The sequence below is a fragment of the Budorcas taxicolor genome, chromosome 13 (genome assembly GCF_023091745.1).
Source record: "Budorcas taxicolor isolate Tak-1 chromosome 13, Takin1.1, whole genome shotgun sequence".
NCBI classification, from domain to species: domain Eukaryota; kingdom Metazoa; phylum Chordata; class Mammalia; order Artiodactyla; family Bovidae; genus Budorcas; species Budorcas taxicolor.
The window spans coordinates 22,512,686-22,536,211 of NC_068922.1; the positions used below are offsets into that span (position 1 = coordinate 22,512,686).

At 39.4% G+C, this 23,526-nt stretch overlaps 1 protein-coding gene across 1 annotated transcript in view; it reads left to right on the forward strand.

Moving 5' to 3' along the window:
- The first annotated feature begins 2,414 nt into the window (after window positions 1–2,414).
- MLLT10 (MLLT10 histone lysine methyltransferase DOT1L cofactor) overlaps window positions 2,415–23,526 on the forward strand; it is a 209,872-nt gene continuing 188,760 nt past the window's right edge. The window contains exons 1-3 of the mRNA XM_052650785.1: window positions 2,415–2,445; window positions 2,612–2,771; window positions 5,682–5,761. Coding sequence (XP_052506745.1) covers window positions 2,612–2,771; window positions 5,682–5,761 — 240 coding nt within the window. The 5' untranslated portion in view covers window positions 2,415–2,445. The remainder of the gene's footprint in view (window positions 2,446–2,611; window positions 2,772–5,681; window positions 5,762–23,526) is intronic.

The window sequence follows — 23,526 nt, forward strand, 5'->3', positions numbered from 1 at the left end:
CTATTTATATAAAGTCCTGTTCTTAAGAAATAGTATATTTTCTCTGTCTAAATTTCAAAAATGTTACAAATGATTTTTTTTTAATTTTGTTTTGAAAATGACAAGTGTTTACCTGTATTTCTTTGATTAAGTGTTATAGAATAAAATACCTATCATTCTTTATATATACATTAATCCTATCACAAGAACTGAGCTCCAATGCATTCAAAATAACATGAATGTATTTTTAAATAATTTATTGCATTAAGGTTTGACTGCAGTCTTCAAAAAGGGAAGTTTCAAATTGATTTTAACTAAAAATTACTCTTCATTAGGAGTCTGAACCTGAGCAGGAATTGGATGTTGGACTGGTTTCTTTTAAAAAGGGGTAAAAATAAGATATATGGTAGAGATAAATGAAACAGTATAGATTGGTTTGAAGGTGATTTTAGTTTTAAAAATATCAATGGCATTTTAAGAATATCATTCTTATACGGTCGGAAATCTATTACTACCATAAACTCCAAAAGATATATTTTATTATATAATCTTGTAATCACCTTTTAAAAATGCACTAATATAACTAACTGAATTCTCATTTTTTGTTTTTTCAGTGTCTATTTTTAAAGTTTTGCATTACTGTAGCTATCTCACTTAGCTTTGAGGGTGTTTGAATATATTTGCTAATATATGCCTGCACTGTATTACAGCTATTATAATTCTTAAATAGATTTTTAGCAATTAATTTCAAATGGAAATAGCAGCCATGCCACCATTTTTCTTTTCTCCAAGAGAACACTTGGAATGCTTTTAGAGCTTAAACCATTATCTTTTGCTGACTAGGAGAATTTGGGTTCCTTCATTTTTTAGCATTTATGAAACTGCATTTTCTAGGTCCTCACATGATACTGCCAACCCTTGATAAAGTTATTTTGTTACCTGCAAGGTATTCATCAAAGTCGTGAATTTGCCTTCTAACTACGCTTGTCATTTAAACAATCTATATTCCTATTTCGTGCTAAACTTATAATTAGACACTTTTTTTGTTGCTGCCTAAAATCAATATTGGGCTAACAGGATACATAGCGGGTAGAGCAACAGTGGGAGATCTCACAGCTCAAAACTGCGCAATATCCAGCTAATTAATCTGTTCAGATAGGCCTGATCCATTTTCTATTTGTTTGTGAGCAGTAAGCTCCCATCTTTCTGCCACTTAAGTGACCTTAATAAAAGTGACAAATTTGCAAGAGTAAATTTGAAGTACAGAGCCAGATCAGAGAAATTCTCAATCGAAAGAACTCCACTGTCCTGTGGTGTTAGCTATTATCTGGTGACTGACTAGAACTTGGGTTCCTTCAAACTGCATTTTCCATATCCTCACATTACATTGTTACTGTTAGATTAACAACCATTTGTACTCTTACACTGCAAGCTGAGGAGATTAACAACCATTTGTACTCTTACACTGCAAGCTGAGGGTAGGTACTACAGGTGTAGTTTCCTCATCGGGTACAACCCCAACTTAGGCTTTTGATCTTGTCTGCGATGCATTTTCAGTTGTCACTGGGGCCAGTGTGGTGTGTAAATGGGCGGCAGACTTGGTGGCACTTTCACTGGGTGAACTTTGGGTAGAGCCAGGATGTGAATTTAATGGGTGGACAGGCTGCGGCAATACAGTGAAGTTCGTGCGGCCAACTGCAGGAAGCCATGCTTCACTGCGCCCTTCTGGAAAGGCGACCGACTTGCCCAACCCTTGTTACCCTCGGGCCAGTTTTTGAGGCAAAGGCTGGCAGGTTGGTCTTCAGATGCCTCCGGGGAGTCCCTTCCAGCTACTCTGACAAAACCCGCCCTCCCTCTCGTCTCTCTGCATCTTCCCTTTTTACCCTCCCTCCCAAAGAGGCCTCTTCGTGACGTGCACACGCAACCCGCGCGGCCAGCGCTGCAGAAGGCCGCCCCCAACGTCCCCGCCCCCGCGTGCGCGCCCCCGCGCCCTCCAGTTGGCTTGTTCCGGCCTCGGCGCGCCGCCGGCTCCGCTCGGCTCCGCTCGGCTCCGCTAGACCCCGCCCCTCCGCCGCACACCTCGGCGGATGCGAGAGGCGCGGGAGAGGGGAAGGGCCGGGAGGCCGGCCTGGGCTGCCGGTCGGACGCGGCGGCGCGCACGCAGGCCTCGCCTCTCCCGGGCCTGCTCTCTCACGCCGGCCGTCGGGCGGGCGCGCACGCTGAGTGACGCTCGGAGGAGGAAGCGCAACCCCCTTCCCCTCCCTCGCTGCCCCTGGCCCAGCGGGAGCCCCCCCCAGTGCGCCTGTGCGGAGGCCTGCTTGATTATGTGTGCCCTCTCCGGGCTCCAGCGTTAGCGGCCGGGTGGAGGTGGGGAGGGAAGACGACGAGGAGGAGGAGGCGGAGGAGGCGGTGGAGGGGAGGTGGGGGGAGTCAGCAAGGACATGGCTCCTGACTCCTGTGCGGAACGTGAGTGACTGAGCGGCAAAGCCCGAGTGAGCGAGCGGCCGAGCGGCGGGCGGGGGGCCGGGGCGCGGGGAAGCAAGCTGGGGCGCGGTGGGCTGTACGGGGCGGTGGGAAGCAACTCACTGGCTTGCATGTGTTTTTTAATGGTCCCCCCCCAACTCCCTCTTAGATGGTCTCTAGCGACCGGCCCGTGTCACTGGAGGACGAGGTCTCCCATAGTATGAAGGAGATGATTGGAGGCTGTTGCGTTTGCTCAGACGAGAGAGGCTGGGCCGAGAACCCGCTGGTTTATTGCGACGGGCACGGCTGCAGCGTCGCGGTGCATCAAGGTAAACACCCAACCGCCCGCCGGGCTGAACCCGGCCTCTCCCAACCGTCACCGCTTCCCCCACCTTGGCAGCAACTGCCAGTTCTCCTCCCGCCCCTCCCCCCGCCCCGCCCCGTTCCGCGGCAGAGGGTTGACTCTGAGGGTCCGCGGCGGGGCGGAGGGGGTGTGGGCTGTGCATGTGGGAGAAAGTGCGTGTGGCCTGCACTGTCATGTGATCCAGCGCTCATTCTCTCAAGTGTCACTCGGCCGCCGCCTGCGCCCGGAGCCGCGGTTCTGCGGACTCCGGGAGGCGGGGGTCGGCGGCGAAGGGGTGCGGGGGGGCCGGGCGCGCGCCCCGCGGCCGTGGGTGCGGGCTGGAAAGCGTGGAGCCCCCTCCCCCTCCCGCCGCTCAGTCTGCCGCAGTGTCTGGAGACTTCCTGTGCCATGGAGTCGGGCTCGGGCGCGCGGCGCTGGGGCGGGTCGGGGGCCTCGGGGGCTGCCCTGCGGCCCTAGATTGGGGCAGAGGGGAGGACGCCGGCTGCCGCGCACCCCAAGGTTTCTGGCCCAGACCCTGCCGTCGCCGCTGCGGACTGGCGCTTCCCGCAGAGAAGAGGCGGAAGGCGGCTGCCGCAGTCGTGCGGCCCCCCGGAGCGGCTGCGCTGAGCTGCCCGGGTGGAGGCTGAGGCTTGTCGGGATGGCTGCCTCGGGCCGCTTCCGCAGCTTAAGTGACCGGACAAAAGAGGAGGTGGCGGTGCCGCCAGGAACTTGGGGAGCATCTTAGTATTATTTTGGGGTGTGACTATTCGGTGAGTTTTGGAATGTAGATAAAGATCAAGGACACTAGTAAGGTAGCTTTCTGGCCATGGAAGTTTCTGTTTTTTTCCATTTCAGGTGGTAAGGAATTGAGGTTGGAAAAAACCTAGGTAATTTTTTGGTCGTTCTTGTACTCTTGTTAGGCACTAGCCTGCGCCCCTTGCCGTTTTTGACTCTGGCATTGAGTGATGCAGATGTTGTTTAGTAGTGTATTGGACGCTAGTCAACGAGAGAAAGCCTGAGCCTAAGGGACTAAACTGCAGTCTTCATAGAATGGGATCTCAGAATTAGAATGGAGATTTAGGAGGTAGTGAGTAACCTAATCTGAGGATGCACTTGTTCCCAGTTCTTTCAAGGAAGAAAGGTGTGCAGTTGCACACCTCACTTTTCTAAGGAGTGAAAACAGTGTGAATTGAAACTACTGATTTGAAGGTCTGAGAACCTGGTATATTCTATTGTAGTGTTCATTGCTACTTGTGGAGGTGTTTCTTATGAATTTGGGTGATAAATGATGCTAACTAGTCTCATCTCCCAATTTAGAAAATGTTTGTTTATGACTGAAAATTTACTCTGAATTAAAATAGAAGTTTTTTGGGCACTTACGTTGTATTTTTTTTTAATAAGATTTTTTTTGATGTGGACCATTTTTAAAGTCTTTATTGTATTTGTTACAATACTGCTTCTATTTTATGATCTGATTTTTTGGCTAGAAAGCATGTAGGATCTTAGCTCCCTGATCAGGGATCGAACTCCCATCCCCTGCATTAAAAGGCACAGTTTTAACTACTGGACCGCCAGTTACTTGGTTGATAGAATATTTTTACTCATACCTTTTAAAAGGGCTTGGGACTTCCCTGGTACTCTGACAGTAAAGAATCTGCCTGCAATGCAGAATAATCTAGGTTTGATCCCTGAGTGGGGAAGAGCCCCTGGAGAAGGGAAAGGCGCCCACTCCAGTATTCTTGCCTGGAGAATTCTGTGGACAGAGGAGCATGGCTGGCTACAATTCCATGTGATCACAAAGAGTTGGACACAAATGAATAACTACCACTTTTAATAGGGGTTCAAAGTTTAGCTTTTGGAGTTTTAGAAATCTGTGTTGATTTTATATTCTTTAAATGCCTTCCAATATTTGATGTATTTCCATGTTTCCTCTGAGCAGGTTCATTTGAGAAAATGTCAACTGGATTATTAATGTCTTTAGGTTTTTGGCAAGTTTTAAACTTTGAGTTAAGTAAATGTTAATATGGAAACAATTTTTAAAGTAACTAGACTGTGATTTAGATATGTGATATGCATTCACATCGCTTGTTGAAACATTAACATTATACATTATAAAAAAAACCTGCAGGGTTTGTTTTTTTATGATTTTATTGAGATATAATTCACATACCATGCCGTTAACCCACTTAGAATGTACAATTCAATGGTGTTCAGTATAGTTACAGTTTTGGATTTGTTACTGCAGTTTTATAGAATATTTTCATCACCCTAATAGGAAACCTTGGAGCCATTAACAGTTAGTTACTCCTCATTTCTCTCCAACTCCCCCAGTTCTAGACAACCACTAATCCACCTTCTGTATAGACAGGCAAATGTCTATTCTGGACATTTTATTTAAATAGAAGCATTTCACTTTTAACGTTACATTTCATTTCATTTCCTGCAATAGCTTGTTTATTTTGAAAAGTGATTTGAAAATAATTTTGATTTTCATGTATTCAAAATGCTTAATATTTAAATTTTAGGATATAGAAATAAATTAATGACTTTGAATTAGTGAATATTCATATATCACTATAGGAATGAATAATAAGTTGTTTATGTAAAAACGTGTTAAATTTTATCTGCTATTTTTATTGTAAAAGAATAATTAAGATTTGTTATGTTTATTCTTTTGAAATGAAATAGCAAAAGATTACCTTTCTAATATTTAAAATGTCATAATTGTAACTTGGTGATAAATGATAAACATAAATATAACATGTTTTAGTTTTTTACAAAGCAGTTGGTTTACCTGAATAGTTTCAGAGGTATTTAATAGGGCTTTGATACAATATTTGATTTTCCATAGTTATTCAACCTTTAACTTATTTTCAAACATTCTGTTTTCCAACAGCTTGCTATGGCATTGTTCAAGTACCCACAGGACCATGGTTTTGCAGGAAATGTGAATCTCAGGAGAGAGCAGCCAGAGTGGTAAGAACTGTTTATCAAAAACTTTAAAATACTTCAGTGAGTAGCTTAGGATGCTACATACTCAGATTTCTGTTTGAAGGGTTTTCAGTCTTGTTCAAATATTGAATTTGGGCCAAATATTGACTTGCAGGTTTAAACTGGTTTTATAAGGTCTGAAAAACAAATTGAACTGCATATTGATGGATACTTAGAAAGGATAAAATATAAAGTTGTATTTTGGCTTTATTGGCCCTGCCTACTGGTTAAATTGGCTAATCATGGTTGGAACATAATGGCAATAGGACATACGTAAGTTATACTGAGAAAATTCTGCTAGGTTCTGTTTAAGGAGTAAAAAAAACCCATTAGTATTTAGTGGTTCATATTTCTTTTTATTATATCTGTACATGTATAGTTTAACTTTGCTCAGTATTTTCAGGTATTCAGGCCCTTTGGCAAAGCAACATAAAAATCTTCCTTTTTTTAACTTGGCTGGTTAACCTTCTTTCTGAACACTTCTGTAAACCTTCTGTAAGAATGAGAGAGAAATGTTTATTCTTTGTGGCCAAAAGCATTTTTCCAATTGAACTTCTAGAAATATGAGGGAAGAATAGATTTTATCTTCATTAATCATATGAAAGTATTACCATTTGCAGTGTGGTGTTTCTTCCTCTTGGTATTGACTAGAGAATTTGACAGAAGTTAGAAAACAAGTATTTCAACCTCTCTACCTACATGGAGAGCAAGAATGGAGGTTTTAAATTTTGTCTGGGCAATTTTCGATCAGCAGAAATAATGGCTGAGTAGCCTATATAGGATTGTGAAATCAGAGCACTAGTCTGTTTCGATATGTGGTGTTTGTGTATGAGAATGCACTGTAGCAGAGCTATAGTTATTCTAACATTACAGAAATGGAAATTAGCAAGTGGAGGATGAAATTAATTGTAAAAATTTCAGGACTTAATATATGTATAGATTTACCCCCCCACCCCCACCCTTTGTAACATTTTTTGGGGTTGATGGGTCACCACCCAAAGGAAGTTATGCTTTACTTTGTTAGTAAACATGACAGTAAGGTAAGGCTCTTCCACAGCATGACATAGTAGTTTCATGGCCAGAGAAAGATGAGAAAATAGGAAAGTGGGTATCAAGAGAGGGAGGATAAAGGGGTGAAATGCCAGGATTATTTGCCTCAAATACCATTTCTTGCCTGTTTCTATGCCTTTTTCCTCTCTAAGGTCATGGTCAGGATATCCAGGTGAATAAGGTATATCTTAAAAGGTACATTGGAAGACTTGTTTTATTTAAGCTTTATTTGGCACGATGTGGGGGTCATTAATTAAAGAATAGGCACAGTCTTTTCTGAATTCCTATAGTGTACAGTTATAAAAGGTAGGGTTATAAGGCCATAGTTTTATATATGTATATAGTTAAATATATACTCATACATACTTACATGCATCCTCTTGTTAAAAGGATATAGTAGCCAAGAAACTTAGCCTGAAAATAAATCTATGAGTTAGAATGGGAATTGAATTAGTCTTAATGTTGTTTTTGGTTTTCTTTGTGTATCTGCTTAATTCTTTTCCTTTCTACAGATTTTCTCTGCTAGTTACTCTGTCAATAACTAACTTTTTAAAAATTGTTTACTGTCAGATACTGTGCTGAATGTTTTATATCAATTATCTTCTTTAATTATCCTGTCAAATATATGAGGTAGATACCCTTTTGTTATTCTCATTCACAGATAAAGACCTGGTAGTTTTGAGAGAAATACATACCTACTTGGAGTCTGGGCTGTGATTAAACTCTGAACCACAGTATGTTGTATTGTTGCCTCCTGTGGTGAATGATGGCCATACTTCAGTCCTGTCTCAAGAGACTGAATTTCAGTCTGAATCTCATGTTCCTTTGATGGGGAAAAAACTGTCTTGGCTTTTCTAGTTCTGGATGAGTTAGTTAGCCATAGCTAGAGAGTAGAGGTGGAGAAGGCAATGGCACCCCACTCCAGCGCTCTTGCCTGGAAAATCCCAAGGACGGAGGAGCCTGGTAGGCTGCAGTCCGTGGGGTTGCCAGGAGTTGGACACGACTGAGTGACTTCACTTTCACGCATTGGAGAAGGAAATGGCAACCCACTCCAGTGTTCTTGCTGGAGAATCCCAGGGATCGGGGAGCCTGGTGGGCTGCCATCTATGGGGTCGGACAGAGTTGGACACGACTGAAGCGACTTAGCAGCGGAGAGTAGAGGTGAGTTGGTCAGATGCAAGGAAGTCTCTGGATTTGGGATAGCTTGCTTTTCAGAGAAGGGGGAATTACAAGCTCATAGATACTGAGGAGTGAAAAGCCAGAACCATAAAGCGGTATTTTTACTCAAATAGCTTGGTTGTATATAGAATGGTTTTGAAAGGGAGGTTAGAAACTGAAAGACTGAGATTGCTGTTATATAAAAATTTGAGAGTAGAAAGGGAGTAGAAAGGAAGGGAGAGAGCATTTTGGAGGAGGAAATGACAGAAATGGAAGTGGCGTGAAGGAAAGGGAATAATCAGAGATGATTCTGAGATGTCATGGTTGAACACTCTGGGAAAGTGATACTGTTAATAGTAATAGAGGATGGAGAGGAAACTTGAAGAGTAAGGAAAGTTCCGTTTGGGGCATGTTGGTATTGATGATGCTAGGATGTTTCATTGGAATTTTAGGGTTAAAGTCATGAAGAAAAGTTAGGGTTGGAGCTGCGTAGCAGGAAGATTGGGAACCAAGTGACAATATTTACTCTAGTAAAGAAGAGTGAAGGCAGAACTATGGTGAATATTCACATTTGGGAGAGTAAGAACAAGTTACCAAGGATGGCTGATGAACTGTCAGGAAAGGAGGGACTGTAGGTTCCAGTAGCAACACAAGCAGTTGTTTTTTAAAGAGTAGTTGATAGTGTGCATTGCTACCAGGGATGCTGACGTCCCAAGACAAGTTCTCGAGACAGCAATTGTAGTTCCCTGCTTTGGGCAGAACCCTTGTTACAGGGCATCGGAAATAGTAGGGATTGCAGGGTTAGAATAAATGTTGAAAAAGTAAAGAAAGAGGAAAATAAAAATAGATGGTGATTGAGGAAAAGTTTGGTTGGTTTTTAAGGGAAGCTGTTTGTTAGATAGGCAGTCATTGTTCCGAAAAAACACACTTGAATTGCTTATTTCACCTCAAGTGAATAAATACTTTGATTGGATTTCCTTGAACTGCAGTCATAGTGCTTAGAGGTTAAAACACTCATTGATGACTGTTTTTATATTTAATGTGTATGTGTTCTTAAGTATCACAGGCTGAAGAGATTTATTAGAAATTTTACCTACTTGTACAGTGTTAATAAGATACAGAGAGAGGATATTTTAGATTTTTAAATATTCTACTTGGAAGACACGTTGAAAGTGGATTGTACAGAAAAATAAAATGGCCAAAAGCCCATTAAGGATTTGAATTATTTAGGTCTTGCTCTTCTGGCTGTAAATGAAAAGATGATTCCTTTCCTCCAGGAACCGAGTTGTAACTTTCTCCTGTTGCTCTCTTTATTGCAGTTCCTCCTAGCTTTTTTACATTGTTAGGGAGGAACTGGTGGATGGGATATTAATATGGTTTTAGGGATTGATCTAGGATTATACTTTCAGTTTTAAGTTTTTCTCTTACTGAATATATGTAATGCACATAAATCACTATAAATCTGTAAAAGCATGTGAAACATACTTAACCACACTAATTATATATTTATGTTGAATTCTATAAATTATTAATATGCATTTGTCATAAATAGTTCTGAGCAAAGTAGAACATAAAATGCTTATCTGTGTGTTTGCTACCCAGAATGAACAAATGTCCATTCTTCATATATGCTTCAGATCTTCCCTTCTGCTTAAAAAGAACAATAAATTAAAAAATTGAGTTGAAATACTTTTTGAATCCTTCGCAGTCTGAGTCAGCCATTACCCTTTTAGTGTCTGTGGGGTCAGTCTCTATTTCTCTTGCCAGTTTTATTTAGCTCAGTCTCTATTTCTCTTGCCAGTTTTATTTAGCTATACTTATATGTAACATTGGAATGTTAATGGTATACAACATAATGATTTAATATATGTATATGTTGCAAAATGATTACTAAAGTGAACATCCATCCCCTCACATAGTTGTAATTTTTTTTTTGATGAGAACTTTTAAGATAAACTCTTAGCTTTCAAGTACACAATACAGAATCGTAAACTACAGTCACCACTATATCCCCAGAACTTAGTTACAACTGGAAGTCTGTGCCTTTTGACCACCTTCACCCATTTCCCCCAACCATCACTCACTGCCTCCGGCAGATACCAGTCTGTTCTGAGTGTTTTTTTGGATTCCATATTTGGTCCAACCATATAGTATTTGTTTTTCTCTGTTTGACTTGGTTCATTTAGCATAATGCCTTCAAGGTTCATCTGTTGTTGTCACAGATGGCAAGGTTTCCTTCTTATTTTTAAGACTGAGTAATATTTCATTATTATGTAGATCCATCATATATATATGTTTTAATCCTTGTTACTGCGTGTATATATCCGTAAACACCACCTAGTAGTATATTGTACAGGAATGTTATCACGTTATATATGTGTTCTGTGATACAGCTACTTGTGAGATTGCTGCACCGTATAAACTCATCTAGTTCATTCTTTTTATCTGCTTTTTAGTATTCTGTCGTAGAATGTACTGTAATTTAATTCCTTTATCGACTGTTGTAATTTTTCCAATTTTTCACAGTCACAAATAGTGTTTCAATGAACATCTTTGTGAATATCATGAAGCTTGTTTTTTTTTTAAATATAGTCTAAGAATATTATCATGAAAGTTTTTAAAATTCATTTATTTTTGGCGGCATTGTGTCTTTGTTGCTGTTCCTCTGGCTTTCTCCAGCAGTGAGTGGGGGCTGCTATCGAGTTACGGGGCTCAGGCTTCTCATTGTGGTGGCTTCTCTTGTTGCACAGCATGGGCTCTAGGGTGCTTGCCCTTCAGTAGTTGGAGGATGTGGGCTCGGTAGTTGTGGCTGGCAGGCACTAGAGCACAGTCGTGGCTCACGGGTTTAGTTGGCTTGAAGCATCTGGAATCTTCCCAGACCAGAGATCGAACCTGAGTCCACTGCATTGTGAGTGGGACTCTTAACCTCTGGGCCACAGGGGAAGTCCAACATGCAAGTTGTTGTTTGTTTGTTTTTTACATTTATAATAATCTCTGATATATTTGGAGTTATTTCTTAAGGTTTCATTTTGTGTTACCTATTTACCCTGCTTTCCCCCCCCCTTTCCCCTTCATATGGAGTGATTGAGTGTTCTTTATTCCTTTTTTTTTTTTTTTAAATCTGTGCTGATTTGGAGGTTTTATGTTCTAGTCCTTTTTTTTTTTTAAATGATTGCTCTTAAAATTTTAATGTGCCTACTTTCTATTTTTTCTCTGAGTCCAAGGTTTGATCTTTGTACTCCTTTTGAACAAAGCAAGGGACCTTAGGACACCTTGTATTCCACTTTCTTCCTGGCAAAAATCTTATTTTATTGTTGTTTACATTTTAATTCCATCTTATTTTTAATCTTCCAGTGGTAGTTTTTTTTAAAATGATCATTTGTAATTTGGACTTAACATTACTGATGTTTTTGCCCCACTCAGGTTTTTATTCCTGTTGCCGCGCTTTGTGTCGTTTTCTTTTTGAAAGTTTTTGGTGGTATTTTCACGATTGGTGGCTAGTAAGGAGTAAGATCCATTAGTCTTTTTATGTCTAAGAGTGCCATTATTTTGCTGTCTTGTATGCTAGTTTGAAATCTACGATAATAGTAGTTTTCCTATAACTAAAGACTTTAGTTTGTCTTCTGGTACCTATTTGTGCTAATAAGGAATCTGTTGACTGTTTATCCTGCTTGAGACTTGATTTGCTCTCATCCAGTTTGGAAAATACTCTGTTCTTATCTTTTCAAATACATCATCTTCTCATTATATTTTCTTCTCCGGGAACTATTACTTAGGTGTTTAACTGGCATTCTCATCCTTTTCTTCAGGTCTTTTAATTTCTCTTTTACAGTTTCTCTATTACCTCTGTTATGGATAATCTTTTTAGCTCTGTGTTCAAACTTACTGTTAATCCAGTCAATGAATTTCTTTTCTGAGTAAATCATAGCTAGAATTTATTTGTTTTATATTTTTCAATTAGCCTTTTTTTCATAATATCTTGCTATTTCTTAACATTTATATTTATTTTACTTATTTGAACATTTAAAGCATATTTATTTTAAAACTCCACAGATTCTGGAATTCTTTCATTTGTTTTGTTTTTTAACTGTGGTGGTAGATGTCCTCATACACTTTGTAATTTTTGACAGTGAGTTAATCTTTAAGAGTTGTCTTCCTTGTGATCCCTCTTCTGCTAATAACCTGGGTTTATGAAGGTGTCCCTGAGGGGAGTTTTTGCATTTGCTCTGTTATTTGTTAAGAATTGTTTTTGGTGCCAGTAACAAAGACCAGATTACAGTGGTCTGCAAATTAGCATTTTTCAAATTTCCTATTTAAAGGATTCAGAAAGGCATTTTAAAGCTTTGTGACAGGTCTCTGAAATCTTTAATTAATTAATTACTTAATTTTGGCTGCATCATGAGGGATCTTAGTTCCCTGACCACGGATGGAACCCATGCCGCTCTGCAGTGGAAGTGCAGAGTATTAGCCACTGGACTTCAGGGAAGTCTTTCTGTGAAATCTTTAGGGATCAGACTTCTTCTGTCTTCCTGTTATACCAACCTTAACACGTGGTTTTCATTTTCATGATTGTTGCACAGTCACAGCATGGCATTCACTATGACTGTAAAGAGATGGTCCAGGCAGAAACAAGGACGGGAAGGGTTGAAAGTGGTTTTCCTCTCACCTGAGTTATCATCTTAAATGAGCTTTCTGTGATCTTAGTGGTCCAGTACATCTTTTTTTTGGCATAGATTCCCTTTTGGTAGAATCAGCCCTTACCAGCTCCTGTCGTTATACAGCAAACTTGGTGAGAACTTGGTTAGAACTGTTCAGCACATCTAGGATCTATGCACACTCAATCCTCTAAGGCACATAATAAATTGATTATTTTCATTGCCTGCCTCAGCTTCAGTTTTGACTTTTTTTTTTAAAGCTTTTAAGTTATTTTTATTTGTATCACTAGATTTACTTTTACTTAAATAATTAAAAATTTGTTTTCAGATTTATCTTGTTTACTCTGACTTATGAGTGCAGAAAGCCAGGATGGAGTATCTTCAGTGGCACTGACTTTTTTCTTATTTTGTGCAAGTTTTTTAGCCTGTATACTCTAAATAGAATACCTTCAAAGTTAAGTATTTGCTAACATTTTTTTTCTCTTTCTGATGATTCATGTCCAGTATTTGCCCTTTTTTTGGCCATGCTGTGCTGCTCAGGTTGTGAAATCTTAGTTTCCGCATCAGAGATGGAACTTGTGCCTCCTGCAGTGGAAATGTGGAGCCCTAACCACTGGATTGCCAGAGAATTCCCTGTTGTTTGTTTTTGAATTCAGCATAGCATCTTAAGTTCCTGTAACTTTGAAAGAGGTGATTTAAAAAAATTAACAGATTTAGTGCTTACCACCATACATAGAATAGCAAATAACCAATTTCCATTGTCTTTCTTCTTGAATTCCTTTTTTTTTTTTAACTGTGAGAAAAGATTAGTATAATAGCTCTCAGGAAGTAAGTGCTTAACATTTGTTTGTATCATTTTCTAACCTGCCTACAAAGCTAGTGTGGTTCAGTGGTAAAGAATCTGTCTGCCACGCAGGGGATTGAGTTAAGTCCCTGGGTCAGGAAGATTCCCTGGAGAAGGAGATGGCAACCCACTTCAGTATTCTTGCCTGGGAAATCTCATGGAAAGGGGAATCTGGCTGGCTACAGTCTATGGAGACACAAAAGAGTCAGACATGAGACTAAATAACAACAACAACATAACACCATAACTAGCAAGAGAAATGAAAACATAGGGGTACATTGATACATTGCCCTTTGTGTCTGTTCCATTTTTTGTTGAGATTTTAATTTTTATGTTTATCCAAGTGATAAATGCACTGTTAGTAGTACTAAAAGATTCTTTTTTACACACATCAAAACAGTACCTTGCTGCTTGACTCTTGGCAAGGAATGTACAAGCAGCTATTCATTAAAAATGTTTATTTTTTATTTTGGCTGTACTGAGTCTTCATGGCCGAGCACAGACTTTTTCTAGTTGCCTTGCTTGGGCTTTTCCTTGCAGTGCTTCTCTTGTTGTGAAGCAAGCTCTAGGGTGCTCAGGCTTCGGTAGTTGTGGTACAAGGCTTAGTTGCTCTGGGGCATGTGGGGATCTTCCTGGAGCAACTGAAGGAACTGAACCTGTATCCTTGCGTTGGAAGACAGATTCTTAACCACTCACCCACCAGGGAAGTCCAGAAGCAGCTATTCTTGACATCAGTTTTAGATACTGTCTTTCAGTATACCACAAATTTTGGTTAGCCCAGTAGTATTAAACAAAGTTTTGTGTTTTTATGACTAAGTATTTTTTGTTCATTTCTGAGTCAAAAGCATACTATAATTGCTTTCTTATCTTAAAAGTTTTTCTTTTTTCCTGGGATTAATAATTGTCTTATATTCATTTTCCTAAATCTTTGTATACTGTAGGCACTTCTTATATAATTTCCCACTTATTTAATGAATCAGGTAGTCTATCATTTCGATTGTTCATAAATTCTAAAATTCTAAAATAGGAAAAAAGTTTTACCATTTTGATTGATGGTTTGCCTGAGTATGGAATTCTTGGTTGGAAATAACTACCCTTAAAAATTTTGAAGCTACTTCTCCATTGCTTTTTAGCTGTCAGTGTTTATTAAGAAGACCAATGAAGTTCTGATTCTAATCCTTTGTATAGGATTTTTCTGTCTGGATTTAGTGTGTTTTCTGTATCCAGTTTATCTCTGCTATTTGTCATGGTAGTGTGCTGCCCCTCACTCATTGTACTGGGTACATAGTGTCCCTTTTAATCTAGTAAATCATGTTAGGAATCATGAGTTTAGTTAAGGGAGAATTGTTTTTTTTAATTAAAATCTTTTTAAAACATTTTGATTGCACTGAGTCTGTTGTGGCATGCAGGCTTCCTGCTAGCAGTGTTTGGGCTTAGTTGCCCTACAGCGTATGGAATCCTAGTTCTCTGACCAGGGATCAGATTTGCATCCCCTGCCTTGGAAGGTGGATTCTCAACCACGGGACCACCAGGGATGTCCCTGAAATTATTTCTGATAGGTCCTCAGTTTTGTTGTCATTGTTTGCTTTTTCTGTATTGTTCTTTATTTGGATGTTGGACCTTCTGAACTGATCTTGCTGTTTTATCTATTTCTGTTTTGCTCTCTGAGGCAGTTTCTATTTTGTCTTCCATTCCTTCACTTAAATTTCTAAATTTTATTATACTTTTAATTTCCAAAGGCTCTTTTATACTTTTTGAATGCTTATTTTTTATCATCTGCTTTTGTTTCTTGGGTGCATATTTCCTCTTAATTTCATGAGGATGTTAATCAGCCAGTTGTTTTTCTGTTTCAGTTTTCTGAGGTTTTCTTCTGCTCTTAGGACTTCTACTCAGAGTTCCTTTGTACCGTTTGTTTTGGCCTGTCTTGTTAGGGACTTCGATTACAAACTTAGTGACTTATAGCCATCCATCTGAATTTAAGACAGGTTCCTATTGAGGTGACTGGGAGCTCTGTATGTGTAGCAGAAATTGGGGGCTGATTGGCTTCATTATAGGTAGTATGGCTGGGTTCTTTTATCGGGATGCCACCATCTGGTTAGTTTATTCAGAGGAAAATCCTCCAGTCATCTGTTCAGGATTCACAGACCTGGTTACCACTCTGAGCCAGTGGTTGCTGAAATTTCACAATTTAGAGCTAGATTTTCAGTGCCCCTTTGCTCAGATGTGCGTGATGTCTCCAAGTCCAGATTTCCTCTTGTTTACCCTTTCTGCAGTTTTCTACGCTGAGGGAGAGTGAATTACCTTGTAGCGTATAGTGAAGGAATTGGCACGTAAGTGCATTTGTACGTGTGTGTGTACACATGCGTGTAGGTGGGGGGAGGTAGAAAGGGTGAAAGGGGGGGTGTTGTTGATTGTTTTCTCAGATTTTATCTCATTCTCCCTCCCCCTCCCCCTCCCCCACCCCCTGTTTTAGCTTTTCTTGACCCCATCCTTCTTGGATACATACACCACCACTGTTCATGGCAACTCCCTACCCCCTGATGTGTGGTACCTCAAGTTTCTCTAGTTTTTGCTGCTGTGTGGTCTAAGATATATTGCTTTTGGAGTTATCATACTGCAGCATCCTTTTCTGGAGAAGGCGATGGCACCCCACTCCAGCACTCTTGCCTGGAAAATCCCATGCACGGAGGAGCCTGGTGGGCTGCAGTCCATGGGGTCGTTAAGAGTCGGACAAGACTGAGCGCCTTCACTTTCATTTTTCACTTTCATGCATTGGAGAAGGAAATGGCAGCCCACTCCAGTGTTCTTGCCTGGAGAATCCCAGGGACGGGGGAGCCTGGTGGGCTGCCGTCTATGGGGTCGCACAGAGTTAGACACGACTGAAGTGACTTTGCAGCAGCGGCAGCAGCAGCAGCATCCTTTTCTGATCTGTTAAGTCAGTTGCTGCTTGTCTCCTTTCCAGCTCCCCAAATTTTGTAACTGTTGTCTCCCTCTGTGTTTGTTTTCTCTTTGTGACTCTTGCCGTTTTATGTCATTCAGTTGATAAGTTTTTAGAAGGAGAGGAGGTATTTTTAAATTTTAAGTGGAATTAACTGCCTGTGCTCATGATGCAGTCTTTTCCCATTTCTTCAAAGATCTTGTTTTATCTTTTTTCTGTCCTTTTTACGCACCACCACCCTCCCCCCGCCCACTCACTGAGCTCACAATTGTTTTTGAATTTTCCCATGGATTTTAGTTTTCTTTTAAACGTTTTCCACCTTTTTGTCTTTCTCTTTCACTAGTGAGCCTTCTGGAAGAATAAAGCCATTAGTTGATACCTCTGTTTCAGCTGCCTAGTATAGCCTTTTAGTTGTACTTAATGATTAACATATAACTTAATTCTTTTTTTTTTTTTGCTGCACTGAGTGGCATAGGGGAATCTTAAGTTTCCCTACCAGGGATCCAATCCAGGCGCCCTGCAGTAGAAGCAGGGAGTCTTAACTACTGGCCTGCCAGGGAGGTCGATTTGAGCAGTAGCATATGTAATCTGCATTTGCTGTAAGACTCTTATCATGGAGATTGTCTGTTTTGTCTTTCAATGACCTTTATTTAAAAATCCATGTTCAACAAATATAATACAGCATAGGAAAAATTGTCCTCCTTTAGGATCTGGTATATTTCCTCCTTTTTGATAGCTCTATGATACCTATTCTGTTTTTCTTTTTGTTCTGGCTGTCATGCAGTCCACAACCAAATCTGGTCTTTAGTTACATCAGTTGTGTTAATTTGAATATTAGTATATTTGTTCTCTTCTCCTCGTCCTTTGGAGTTTAGGACTTCACCTCTTATCTCTTTCTCTGCGTGTTGATTTCATTCTCTCATACTACAGACTCTCTACTTCATGAGGCTGGAACCATGACTGCTGGCAGCTCTTGGCTCTCATCTTCTAGCCCCTTCTACCAGAAGAAGGGGCTGTCTTGAAGAATCCTGGGAAGGACTCTGATTGGCCTGTCTTGGATCATGTACCACCATCCCTGTGGCTGGAGTGGGGAGGGTACTAAGAATGACAACCCTCACTAGAACTACATAGTTGGAGTCAGGGGTAAGAGCAGTTTCCCTGAATCAGGGGGATGTCCCTCATACTGGCTTTCAATGTTCATTTTTCTGTTTTCTTATTGTTACACTGTAGGTGCTTTACTTGTAGTCTGCCTCAAATCCTTTTCTGAAAAAATTTAGGTATAAATAAGTAAAATATCACAAACTCCTATCTGGTCATTCTTCAAATCATTAACATTTGACTGCTAAAATGTCTGTCACTCTATTGATTTTTTTGCTTTTAGCTTCACATGGCCAAATCCAAAACTTTCTTTTCTGTTTGCATTAAACTTAATCTACCTTCAGCATTTTAAACTGATCAGTTTATCTTTTTTGCAACTTTCTTTATTCATGACTTCTGAGAAACTGTTTTCTTCTTTTACCTCTTTAAACATAACCTTTTGGATTCCTATTTAGCATTATTTGTTTACTTCTTGAAGAAAATTTTAAGTTTACATGGTTGCTTTTCTGGCCTATTTATTTGATTACCTCACCCTATGTAAATTTATGCATGGATACAGATGCCTCTAGGGATCACTTAGCACCTGACAGTTCTAGCCTTCAGATCCGTATTTGCAGTTGCCTTCTGGACTTCCCTGGTGGCTCAGACAGTAAAGCGTCTGTCTGCAATGTGGGAGACCCGGGTTCGATCCCTGGGTTGGGAAGATCCCCTGGAGAAGGAAATGGCAATCCACTCCAGGACTGTTGCCTGGAAAATCCCATGGACAGAGGAGCCTGGTAGGCTACAGTCCATGGGGTCACAAAGAGTCGGACACGACTGAGCCACTTCACTTCACTTCACTTCTGGATATCTATGTTTAGGTATCCTGCTGCTGCTACTGCTAAGTCCCTTCAGTCGTGTCCGACTCTGTGCGACCCCATAGACGGCAGCCCACCAGGCTCCCCCGTCCCTGGGATTCTCCAGGCAAGAACACTGGAGTGGGTTGCCATTTCCTTCTCCAATGCATGAAAGTGAAACGTGAAAGTGAAGTCACTTAGTCGTGTCTGACTCTTAGCGACCCCATGGACTGCAGCCTACCAGGCTCCTCTGTGCATGGGATTTTCCAGGCAAGAGTACTGGAGTGGATGCCACTGTATCCTAGGCATCTTAAATTTAATTTCTCTACTTCTGTAGTCACTGACATAACCTAAGCCCTAATTTTTTGTCTAGATGATATATTTGACATGACTCAAAATATATAAAAAAGATATTCAGTAAAAATTCTTTCCCCTAAACCTATTATTTGTCCAGTTTTGCTTTCTGTCTTTCTCTATTGTTAACTAGCTTTTAATTCATTTCTTAGTTTCTTTATGTATGTACCTATTTATGCATATATGGACTCTTTTGTTTTCTACAAAAAGGTAGCATATTATACATTCTTAGAGTGAACTTCTTTTTTCTCTCTACCTCCCTCCTTTCAGTAGAGTCTCCCCCCCCACCCATATCTCAAGATTATTGCCTCTAAAGCAAATATGATTGTTATTTCCCATCTTCCTATAGTGTTACTTAACTGTTGGTGCAACAAAGATTTCTTTTCAGGTTCGCAGTATTTTCACTATCACATGTAATTTCTGCACAAGATATAGCTGAGTAAACACCCCTCCTCCCGCCACAACAATAAAAATTCAGTTCTGTATATGTGTGTGTATATATAGTAGGCTCAGATATTTATGGTGATATATAGCTCTAGAGACAAGTAGAAATTACAGCTGCCCTAACATGGTATGACATTTTCTTTTCCCATCTGTATTGTCCCTCCTCCTCCTCTTTTTTACTTTCTGCACTGTCTTCCCGTAGCCATGAATAGATAGATAATGATTACTCCAAATGATTACTTTCTACATGCCATTCTCAGATGCTGCCAGTACTTTTCTGTTCTCTTAAGTCCCAAAGCCCAGAGTATTTGTTGTCTTCTAACTTCAAAAATTTTGCTCTTAGTGTAGTGCACATGTGCTCATTTTTGATAATTGGGGAAAGAAAGATAAGTAGAAAAAAATCCACAATCTGATGCTGAGATATCAAGGTGGTATAGTAGTAGTGTTAAGATCATGGGCTTTGGAGTCAAGTGGACTCGATTTATGACTGGGCAAGTTTATCTTCTAAGCTTCAGTTTCCTCATGTGTGAAATACCACGAAGCTCTAATAATAGTGTCAGGTACTGTCAGGTGCTTGTATAGAGGAATATTTTCACCCCCTCAACAGGACAAAATATAGGCACTATTTTAATGAGTTTTTTTAATGATGAGGCAACTTAAGGCATAGAAAGGTTTAATGATTTGTTCAGGGTCACGTAAAAGTGGGCAAGCCAAGTTTTGAACCCTAGATACTCTAGAGATGATGTTGTTAAGCACTGTACTTCAGATTATAGTTCAAGCAAGTAGCTGCAGGTGTTAATACATAAGTATATGTGAATATCTTCATCTTGATGTTATTTTAGAATACAAAATGAAATAACATCAATGTGATGGGATTAGGATGTATATTATCAGCTATCAGTACGCTGTTCTCTCATGTTTGGATCTTTTGTGTGATTTCATTACTTTCTGCTATTGTATATGTTATGTTTTAACCCCCTGAGTTCCTACCATATTCCTTTTGTCTTTAAAATTATAGTTTCATGTTACTTAAGACTTTCCAGAAGTTTTTTTTTTTTTAAATCTTCACTTCTTTGGCAACATGCAATTAATGTTTATGGATAGATGACTGCTTTTGGCAACTGACTTTTGGGGAAAGTGCTAGTTTTATTTTTTCCCAAACACACTCCATTTCTTTGATATATGGATATGTATGTCAAAACATATTTCTTTTGTCATTTGTACAAATAGTTGTGCATTATAAGCCATAAAAGGATTGATATTTTATTCATATTCAAACAGATTCCTAATTCCTTTGGACCAACACTATGCATTTTAATTTACTTTTCTCACTTGTGTGTGTTTGTGTGTAGGATTATCATAACTTAATTTTTATTGCATTAAAAAATATTTATTTATTTGGCTGTGCTGGGTCTTCATTGGTGCCCATTGGCTTTCTCTAGTTGCAGTTGCTGTGGTTTCTCCTGTTGTGGGGCACAGGCTCTAGGTGCATGGACTTAAGTAGTTGTGATGCTTGGGCTCAGTAGTTGTGGTACTTGGGCTTAGTTGCCCTGAGGCATGTGGAATCTTCCTGGTTCAGGGATCAAACCTGTGATCCCTGGGGAGATGCAGGATCTCCCCTGCATTTGGCAGGCAGATTCTTAACCACTGAATCACAATGGAAGTCCTGTAACTTTAACTTACTTTTTATTATAAGATCTTTGTTGTAAAGTAAGAGGGTGAACTACCCACTTAAAATAATCAAGTGAGTATCTATGTATTTAGTGATCAAGCTTTAATAAATAGGGCATTGCCCATACCTTTGACTCCTGCGTGACTCTCTCTGCGTGCATTCCTCTCATCAGAAGGAAACACTTTACTGAATTTTGTATTGTTCTTTTCTCAGTTTTATTTCTAAACAGTATTTTGTTTAGTTGTGGCTGTTTTGAACTTCCTGTAAATGGAGTAATGCTGTATTGATATATTTGATTCACAGTACTTCTCTGAGATGCATCAGTTTGATGAATATACCTATAGTTTATTCATTTTCTTTGTTCTATAATATTTCAGTATGTGAATACACCACCATCTATTCTCTTGTTGATATATCTGTAGGTTTTTGTCAGTGTTGTGCAGTTTATGAGCACTTCTGTGAATGTACTTGTACGCCTGTAGGAATTTAGCTCACAACTGATCAAACTGCTGGGATTGCTCCAAAAAGGGTCATAAAATCAATTTAGCAGGGAGCAACCAGCATTAAAAAATTAGGACAGAAAAAAAATTGACAGTGCATTTTCAGTGTCGTGTGTGTGTGTGTGTGTGTGTGTGTACGGTATTGCAATGAAAAGTGTATTTCTTAGAGTGGTTCATGATCAAGAAGGCTCGAGAAATAATTACTCTAGGATATGTCCTAGAGGTGGAGTTGGTAGGTTGTTAGGAAGGCCACTCCTTTTCCAGAAGTGGTTACTTCACTTCACTTTCCCATCAGTGCATGGCTTCTTCCCTCAGCATCCTTAGTGGAGTGCTTAGTATGTCAGTCTTCTTAAATTTAGTCATTTTGTTAGTCCCATTGTGATTTTTACTTTAATTCCCTGATAATAATGATGGTGAAACCCCTTTTTGTATACTTATAGGCCATGTAGATTTTCTCACTTGTGACTTGGAGATGGCTTCTCTGGGTTAGTGGGTTTTTTTTTTTTTTTTTTTAAATTCTTTTAATAAAAAGTTTTTAATTTCAGTGTAGTCAGAATTTTCAGGTGGGTTTTTTTTGGCTGTGTTTCTGTTCTTTTTTTTTTATGGTTAATGTTTTTTTGCAACTTGTTAAATCTTGTCCTAACTTGAGGTCATGAAATGATTTTCTTATAAAGGAATTTTTTTTTTTTTAACTGCTTTTTACATTTTGGTCTGTAACCAACCCATATGGATTTGATTTCATGTATAGAATAAAATAGGGCAAAAACATTTTATGTACATTATTTATGTATTTTATATAAATTATATACATAATATATATTACATATTATATTAAGTAGGAACATCCAGTTACTTTAACACCTTTCATTCTTATTTTACTGTACTGTGCCACCATGTCATGAATCAGCCCTTCATATATGTGTAGATTTCTTTTTGGACTTGCTGTTCTGTACTTTCATCTTTGTGCCAATGGCCAGTTTTAAAATTGCTCTAGCTTTTTAAAATCTGGACATGAGATAACAAATAAAATGATCATTGATATTTCCTTCTCAAATAAAATGAGCATTGGTAGTTGCCTCTTGTTTTTGTCTTATTTTTATTATCTTACCTGTTGCTCTTTGCATTTGATTACCATTTAGAATCATATTGTTCCATGAAAAATCCATTTGGTGTTTCGATTAGCTTTGTTTTTTTTTTTATATATATTTTTTTTAAATTTTAAAATCTTTAATTTTTACATGTGTTCCCAAACATGAACCCCCCTCCCACCTCCCTCCCCATTGATTAGCTTTGCATTCATTCTGTAAATCAGTTTGTGACATCTGTTTACAGTTTTTAATCTTTGAGTCTATGAACATAGTGGTCTCCAATTGTTAGGTTTTCTTTTTTAATTCTGGTGAAATGTGTACAACATAAAATTGATCATTAGCCATTTTTGAGTATGCGAATCAGTGGCATTAAATACATTCATAATGTTGTATAACCATCACCAGTATCTATTTCCAGAACTTTTTCATCATTCCAAATGGAAAGTACCCATTAAAGTAGAACTCCCCATTCCACCCTCTCCCTAGGCCCTGGTAACTTCTAATATTCTACCTTCTGTCTTTATGATATTTATCTGCTATCTATACCTCATTTAAGTGTGATCATGCAATATTTGTCCTTTGTATTTAGCTTATTTCACATCGTTTTATTAAAACTTTTAACAGCATGTTGTACATGTGTCAGAATTTTCTTTTTATGGCTGAATAATATTCCATCATGTGTATGCATCGCATTAAAAAAATAATAATTGTTTGTTTTTGGCTATGCTGGGCCTTTGTTGCTGCATGGGCTTTTCTCTAGTTGCAGTTAACAGAGGCTACTCTCTCCTTGCCATGCCTGCGTTTCTCATTACAGCGGGTTCTCTCTCTCTGTGGAGCACAGGCTCTAGGGCTTGCTAGCTTCAGTAGTTGCGATTCCCAGGCTGTGGATCACAGACTCAGTACTTGTGGTACATGGGCTTAGTTGCTCTGTGACATGTGGGATCTTCCTGGATCAGGGGTTGAACCTGAGTCTCCTGCATTTGGCAGGCAGTTTCTTTACCCCTGAGCCATCAAGGAAGCCTCACATTTTGTTTATCCATTCATGTTTTGATAGACAGTTGGATTGTTTCAACCTTTTGACTACTGTGAATAATGCTGCTGTGAACATTGATG